Consider the following 8,664-nt stretch of genomic DNA (forward strand, 5'->3'; position numbering starts at 1 on the left):
GACTTGAGAATCCAGTGTGACATTACAGCCCGGAGATGGTGCCAGATTATGAAACATCGGGCTAAATCAGATCAGTAGGAAAAGGCACGTGCTTCGGATTTAGCAGGAACATCTGAAGGTTCCTTGTTACCATACCCTTACGCTCCTGAAGTTAGAGTAATTCTGCACATTACCCAAATGACAGAGTTGGCTTCCAGAAAATTGTGAGGTAACAGGAAACTTCTGCGTATGGCACGTACGCGTGACAGGTCTGTGAGCTCAGCTGGAACTCTCGAGGTGCTAGGGATAACGCAGACACAAGGTAGGCTACAGTCTGGTTAGGCCAGAAACAAAAACTTAACATTTCATTATACTGCATACATTCCTTTTATGCACAAATACAGGGTGTGCAAAATAAGCTGTTTGCTCAGTAAAATTTAATGTTTTGTGTATGTAAAATAATGAGCTAATACTGCAATATCATCAAAAAACATGCACTAGATAAACAGAGCTTCTTCCCCATGAACAGCAGTTCTCAGAAACATTTTATTCTGCTTCAGGTAACACCTCATGATTTGCCAGCTTACAGGGTCCCTTTTAAAGAGCACAGTATTTAGCTAAAACTGAAAAGCAAAATTCAAAAAAAAAAAGAAAAAGTAAGAAAAAAGTTTCGATTTTAGTTGCAATACAGCTGGGATAGATGCAACTGAGCTGCTGCAATGCACCAAAGAGTAACGAAAATTCAACATGAACATCAGAAGAATAAATATATACCCTAAATTAATCTCTGTAAATACATTCACAGGTCCACTTAAGACACCCTTATGCATAACTCACACTTCATCAAATCTGCAGATAGAGATGGATGTTAGTTCATGGGGAAAGCAATTTATCATATGACTCGGTTTATCTGTCATTATTCCAGCAAAAAATCAGTAGCAAATTTGAAAATCTACATTTATTTTCCCCAGACCAACCACACAGAGGCTTAAGTCACAAATTCTATTATTTCCAATGTTTGATCAATAAGGCTTTATTTACACTGTTTTTACTATAAAGTCAGGAAAAAGTTTGGTGCAATGTGCAAGAAAAGACCGCACATTTCACTGACCGGAGACTAACATCTGCTTACGGTTTAATGCTAACCCACAGGCAGCCAATTAAAGTCCCGTATATCCATGTTTTTATGTAAAGTTTCCTTCCAGATTCTGTCAGAAGCATACTAGCAGTCAGGCCGCCTAAAAACAGCAAAGATGGCAAAGTTTTCTTGAGGCTTAGTTTGGAATGAACACTTTTCCCAGGGAACTTATTTCTTCTTTTAGAATCCTTCGCATCATAAAACTCTATTAGTAACCTACAAGCAGACAAAAAGAGATGGTCAAAGTTACCCAGTGGCGTAAGAAATTTTAAGCAATTTACTTTCATCCCATAACTGTTTCTAATCACACAGTATTTAACAAATGATTTCACAATATGTAGCAGCTCATCTGTAACAAGTTTAAACCATCAGTATGCCTTGCGAATATGATGCGTTTAAAGTAACGTTGCAGCTGAGTACTCAACCTGAACCCTTGTAAGTAATAAAAGCAGATTTTCCTTAGGGACCAATTTTAACATTAAAAGTTGAGAAGAATCCTTTTCATTCAGAATTTAGCAGATAAGCCCAGAGTACTGGGCAATATCGTAGGACAAAATAGCCCGCAGTTAATCACTGAACACCAAAAGAGGGGGAAAAAGTATCTTCATAAAATAAACTACTAAATAATGAGGGCTCACAAGACGCTAAATATTTTGGAAACCAAGTGTGCAAGATCAAAATGCTACACCACTGGTTTAGTACTGACTTTTTTCCTACTATTTTTGAAATCCAGTAATAAACGGATTTGAAAATTCTGGGTGTTTGTTTTAAGTATCTCTAAATTGGCCTGACCAGACTGCTGTGGTCCCAGGAAAGATGTTCCAGTCAACAGGAGTCTAAAAGACATAGATGATCAGGGTTCAGTTTTGCTGCTCTTCACCAGAAGACTACTTAAGAGACACTGGAGAGCCTTTTATTTTATGTATCATTTCCTTGCCTATAAAATGAAATTCAGACTTTCTTCCTCTCAAAAGTGAAGAAAGACAAATTAGTGATCCTAAACTTCTAAGATGCTGTAGGAACGTGCCATGTTTACAGACAGTTGTGTTAACTTTTACATGGATTCAAAGATCACAGGACAAATTAGGCCATTTTTTACTTCCACGGAGCATGAGACTGGCAGAACAAATTTAAAGCAGAACGTACCTGAAGAACCAGGGAAATGTCAATCTCGCACAATGTTTTCAAGGATTTAGAAAGTAAACAGATTCAGCTCCCTTAAGCTGGACTTCAGACATGGGAAATTAAACCATTGTCTCTCAGACAATACTTAAATCCCACATTTAGGCACAACGTCCCTCAGCATCTCTTGCATATGCTCGCTAGTGACCTTATCTGGAGATGCTGGAGGGAGCCGGGCACTTTACTTCTGCCATGATTCAAAGATGGACAGATGAAACTTCTACTTCACCTAATTTCCCCAGTGAAGGTCAGGATCTCGAGGTTACTTGTGTTTTTATCCAATCGCTGTTTGATGGAAGATGCATAAACAATTTTGGCAGAAGAGATTATATCAGATCTGTCCCTTTTTAACTCTAACCTAACACTGATTACGAGGCTAGAATCAAACTGCTTTTTTGCTTGCTTGCCTAATGTAAGCATCTTATATTCCTGGCTGCGTGTGACTTGGCTACAAGAAGATAAATGGAGAGTATTCAGATGAATATGAGTCTAGCCTGGAACATGGACTCATAGCTCTTCAGCCTAAGGAAGGTCTAAACCCCAGGAATCCCAGCCTCCTGAACAAAAGGTTTAACCACAAGGTTATCAGACAAAATATGCACAGGAGTACCAACACTACCTCTCTTCAGAGAGCCCTGCAGCTTGCCTGCTGGTAACAAAGAAATCACAAATATATCTCTTAATATAAAAGAAGTAATACAGCTTCTTGAAACGGAAAGTTCTGCATATTACTACTCACTTATCCTTTATTTCAAAACGTTCATGGAGCCACCGTCTCATATACATCTGCTCTTCTGGAATGTCCTTCAGTTCAATTCGATCAATGAAAATATGAACTCTTGGGCATTCCTTGCAAAGAAACTCTAAAAAGAGAGCAAAACAACAGGACCGAGTTACAAAAACACTTTAGGGCATTTATTTGTCTACAATTCACTGCAAATTTAAGTGCCTTGGAAGCCTACCTTCAGTTCACAAAAGTCTCCCCTCTTTATATTCGGATCCTGAGCACCTCACTGAACGTAAAAGCCATCTGGCCTACACACTTTTGAAATGGCGGCCTATTATCACATGCAGCATGGAAAAACTGTCCTAAAACACACCCTGCTAACTGTAAAATGGTGTGCTTAAAAATGTTAACACTTCTACCTCAGCAGCAATCTACTCATTCTGTAGCGTGGGATGCAGTAACTTTGATGTCGTAAAGTTATCCAAGCTGCAATTTTGCTTAAAGTCAGTAATCCTCTTTGTTCGTCCTTTTTGAAATCTAAATTTTGTTTGCTCCTGGAAGACAAAATCAGAATTATAGTGATTTCCCAAAGTATCTCCAGGAGGAAGTGGGCTCCAGTTTAAGTAATAACCTATAATTAAAAAGTATTGTAGGGCAAAAGACTCAGAACAAAACGCTGCTTTCCATTTTGCATCCCTTCATATTTCTTCTGTCCTGCAAAGCTCGAGACAGCCCTATTGCAATCCCCCTCCTCCATTTCCTCAATTTGTCCCTAGAACAATTTAGCAAGCACGCTTTAATTACAAACAAAACTCCATTACTCAAATAGCCTTGTGGGATTTCTTACAACTAACAAGTGGTAAAAATACTGCACATGTGATGAAAAACCAACCAGCGTTTGTGTATCAGTAATCTTTTGCATTTCTCAGTAGCAAGGGGTATTGCAGTAACCATTGCATCCCTGTACAAAGAGATGCACGATGGAAGTCCTTGGAAACTTGGACAATCTCTGCATTTTGAAGAGGATCCAGAAGTGCCTTCCTACAATACAGACTGGAACAAATCTAACACAGACTGGGTGGTCCCTTTAGGTTGTTGACATTTTTTGAACAGCAGTGCAGATGTACCAAAGACTTTGACCCATAACTGTTAGGGGTATCTTGAGGAATGACACTGCAAAATAATTGTTACTGCATGTACATCGTTATTATTGTCCACCAAAGCAGATATTCCCCCTATTTGTTTTTCTTCTTTACAGGATTATTGACTTTGCTGTAAAAGCAACCCTTATCATATACTAGAAATTGCCCTAAAGAATTTTAAAAGCCTCTTCATGCAAATGTGTTTTGTGTGCTTGTAAAGGAGGAGAGGAGGAAAAGAGATAGAGAGATCAGTAAAGTCTGATGGCATTTCGATGCAGAAATTTGTCAGGTGCTGTGTGCAGTTTTGCCTAGTCCTTGGGCAGCGAGAGCCACTCACTGAACCGCACCGCAGTCTAAAGGGAGCAACGTGGCCCGCGCACCATCAACGGAAGAAACAGCTGAGGGCTCTAAGCAGGACCAAGTCCACCTCTTAGCCAAGGCGCAGCAAACACAACCTGTTGCTAAAAAGCTTCTGGTAAAACCATCTCCTCGCTATCGCTATTCGATGGCAGGCACGTTAAGTACAGTACTGGGAGTCTAGAACGATGGTACGTATAGACATTGGCTTCAGGTTTATGCGCAATGCTGTTACTAACCACAAAGAAATCAATGTTTGTGTATCTGAAAGCAGGTTTTTCCTCTTGCTTTTAGTGGGAAGAAAGGATTTTCCAGGTCTGTTTCTCTGAAGATACTATCCAGACCACTATATGAAGGTCACTCACTATATGAGCACCTAAAAGCATACCATTAATATTTTAAAATGACAGATGTATTATCCACATCTTAAATGCTTATAATGGTCACTGATGTACAAATCCTCTTTTTGAGTGGCGTTACCTATTAAGTGGAACATTCTAAAAATATGCAAAACTGTATCTAGCAAACAAATGCCTGGAAGCCAGATGATATGGTCTTTTTTGTACTAGACTCCTATAAAAAGCATCTGTGCTATGCATATTCAGCTAGGGCTGAAGATCTAGCTTTAAAAGATATTTGAAACATTCTGCGCATTGTACAGTGTATGTTTACTTTGCTTCATAGCACGTAGGTTGTTCTGTATAGGAACAAACAACTCTCCTGATGTTATAGATAATCTCATTTATCAATTATTAAGGAAAATTATAAACCAAACAAAATTAGATGAGAGAATATTATTAATAGCTATATGGTATTTCTAAAACTAATGTTATGCTGCTTTAAAAAAATATTAATATTTGGCCATTTAAAGACAGCAAGAGTACATTATCGATGATGAGTTCTAGTTAACAAAACAGGAATAAGACGTAAGTATTTCAAAAGAAACACCTTCACCCACCAAAACTGAAATGTAGCAACTCTACAAATCTGCTTAGAAAGCAAAAAACCCTCCACAATTATCTAAGAGTTGCTGTTGGTTTTCTACTGTATGTCCAAATTCCAATGCAAGTTGATTCTTACTACTTCCCACACCGGTCTTCAACCGGTCTAAATTGAGTCCCCGCATGTGAAGATCCTAAAACTTCATCTTAATTTCCCACCTCTGTAAATCTCAATGGTCTTCTCCACAACTTTATTCTTCCTTGTAGTTTGAGACTTAGCACAGCCTCACCGAAGGCTGCGTGATCTGCAACTGCAGGTGCTCCCCCAGAGAGGATCATGATTCCCACCCATCGATTCAAGGCCATTTTATCCAAAGCCTGGGCATCCAGGAGATCTGCAGATGACATTGTAATGCATGCAATCCAGCTAGTCAGGGAACCTGACTAGTCTTTAATTATCCAATTCATGTCAGGGTTTAATGCAACTAATCCAATTTTTGGTTTTTTTTTGATGCACAGTGTCACAGCGATCGCATAAGAACACCAGGGGATAAGAACAATATATTGAGAGGCTGTTTTTCAGAAGAAACAGCTGGATTTTATCATCACATCCTCTAAAGGTTTGTGGTGGTCCCATGACCCTTAATTTCACATTAGCTTAACTCCCAATTACTTATGTAATTAAGCTAAGAAACAAAATCTTACTGAAGCAATTTATTATGTGCAAATTACATCCAACTTCAGGGACACTAGCCCTTAAGGCCAACATCTGACAGGCTTTTAAGATTCCTAAACTTGCCAGGATTTGTTGTAATTAACAGCAGGAACAAGCAAGCCTGAACTTTACTTTGTAAGACAAAAGGTAAGTGCAAATCATGCATTATAATCAAACATTGTATTGGGGACAGTATTAGTCAGTCAAGAACCGAGTATGATTTGGGTTAAATGAGCACTAACAACTTGCGTGAGTGCCAAGTGGACTGACTTTTGTGTGGGTGAGAATTTCCTAATAAAACTTTCTATCTGTCTAAATAACAGATACAAGTGCAGAATGTTTATAATGCTGCTAGTGACCAGCCACAGCAGAAGGGAGGAACTGAAAATAGTAAGGTGGATCGAGCACTTTTTATTCCAAAACTGTGACATTGTGGCCCTCCTTCTGCAAGACAGGATTCACACCAGCCCAGGACTGAAGGAATCAGTGTAGAATTAGGATTCATGAACAGGGTGCAACAGCCTGCAGGAAAGGAATCAGATCCACTGAGTTTTTAATTGCAAATGAATGTTTTGGGAGAGTGTTTTGCTTGCTGGGGTTTCCACAAAATTCTACCAGTTTTCAACTCCTCACCTTCAAAAGCCAATTAATTCTGTTTTGAATTACCAGCCTTACCAGGGAAAGTGAGAGAAGGAGAGAAGCTCTGAAGCATAGCCCTACCTGTAACTGAGAAAGGACAAACAAACAGCCTCAGAGCACCTTCCCCTTAAAGCTACCCCAGAAGTTCATTCCACCACTCCAAATTATTTGCCTTGCCCCTTAAGAAAGTTGTGACAGTGGTGTTACACTTAAACAGATATTCCAGTTTTCAATGACTAATGAAGTCTATTTTTATATGCGCTTTAAATATGACAGCAGTAAAGTAGCTCAGATTTCAACCTCCTACATCGGCTCTTTTACTGCAATGTAATTATTGCCAAAGTCCTTCAAAATTAAGAAAGGACAAACTGAAGCCTGACATAGTGGTGTCCATTTAAAGAGCCCCCCAGTTGTCTCCTGTTTTAACAGATTTCAGTAATGTTTGTGAGAAATTGGAAGTGGCATCATAGGAAACTGAAATCTGAATAATGTATATTTATTCTAAGCAACTAGTATTTCAAACGTGTAAGAATACGTCTCTTCAGTAACAGAACGTTGCGTGTTGTGGTGCGTATAGTTTTACAGGCAGAACCATGATAGCAAAGACATTCCTTTCTGAACTGTAGATGCTTTCTCCACTTTCTAAATTTTCATTAGTCTGGACTTACATGTTCAGCTACCAAAGCAGTTCGTAAACTATCTCCTCCTCAAAGAAAGAAATCCCATCTCTCCGCTTTCATTTACTTCGTACGCCAAATTAACAATCAATTGGCAAAACAAATATAAATTTAAGTGCTGCGTTGTTTCTCAGCTTCAGGCTGTCCATCACCTCAAGTTGAGCCGAGAGGAAACGATTCCACAGCTTCCTTTAACAAAATAAAGCAGTGGTATAGCAAAGCGGCACTCGACAGGAAAGCAAACATCCAGGGTACGGCGGCGGTTGTTTAGACGGGTTCACCTGGGGAGCCGTGGAGGAGCGGGCGGCACCAGAACCTGCGGGTACCGCTGATGTAGGGAAGCAAGGAGGGGATGTTGTGCAGGTTAGACTGAGGCTTGCAACCAGGAGACAAGCCTGGCACCTCAGAAAGAGCATTCTCAAAAATAGTGCCAATTCCCCGGGCAAGGCACACACAGATCGGAGCCTCCACGCGTGCACGAGGAGCACAGCGTAAGGAGGAAGCACCTTAGGAGCTGGGGGACCTTTTGGGATGAGAAATGGGATGCACCTGCATTGTTATTAAGCCAGGGTGCTGGCAACGAAAACTGAAAAAGCTAGAGAGCATTTTAACTGGCAGCTGGGGAAAGCTGAAGGTCAGGAAGAGCAACCTGTTCAGATGGGTGGAACACAAGAGGTGGATGTGGCTAAAATTCAACGTGAGGGCAAAACTCAGAAGTGCCTCTGTACCAACATGAGAAGCCTACCCATGAAGACAGGAGAACAAGAACTATTGGCACCAAGAGATTACCCTGTAAGGCAGGTATCCCGCTGGCCTTGAAGGGGCACGCAATGTTACCAGGCTACCAGATTTATAGGAATGACAGAATAGCATGTACAGGTGAGGGAATGGTAGTGTGGAAGAAGGATTATATAAAGTATAATAGCTTTATATAATAAAGACATAGAAGCACAATGAAATCCTTGTGGATGGAAATCCTAGACTCTAATAAAATATATATTAGATAGATATATTAAATGACTTCCTTGTAAGTTTGATAATAGTGACCAGAAACTGCGAAGCCAGACTGAGAGCGGCAAGTTCAGGACTGATAGTAGGAGTGTGAGATTCAAGCTACCTTTATCAAACTGCATTGGTGCTTCCTCAGGATGAGGTGTAGAGTGGGGA

At 40.0% G+C, this 8,664-nt stretch overlaps 1 protein-coding gene across 1 annotated transcript in view; it reads right to left on the bottom strand.

The window, feature by feature from the left end:
• Window positions 1-999: 999 nt before the first annotated feature.
• The window catches only part of LOC104158541 (1-acyl-sn-glycerol-3-phosphate acyltransferase epsilon-like), a 16,471-nt gene continuing 8,806 nt past the window's right edge, over window positions 1,000-8,664 (bottom strand). Inside the window, exons 2-3 of the mRNA XM_009696220.1 lie at window positions 3,039-3,162; window positions 1,000-1,333 (exon numbers count right to left, since the gene is read on the bottom strand). Of these exons, the coding sequence (XP_009694522.1) occupies window positions 1,108-1,333; window positions 3,039-3,162 (350 nt within the window). The 3' untranslated portion in view covers window positions 1,000-1,107. The remainder of the gene's footprint in view (window positions 1,334-3,038; window positions 3,163-8,664) is intronic.

This window comes from Cariama cristata, unplaced genomic scaffold (genome assembly GCF_000690535.1).
Source record: "Cariama cristata isolate BGI_N322 unplaced genomic scaffold, ASM69053v1 scaffold5070, whole genome shotgun sequence".
NCBI classification, from domain to species: Eukaryota; Metazoa; Chordata; class Aves; order Cariamiformes; family Cariamidae; genus Cariama; species Cariama cristata.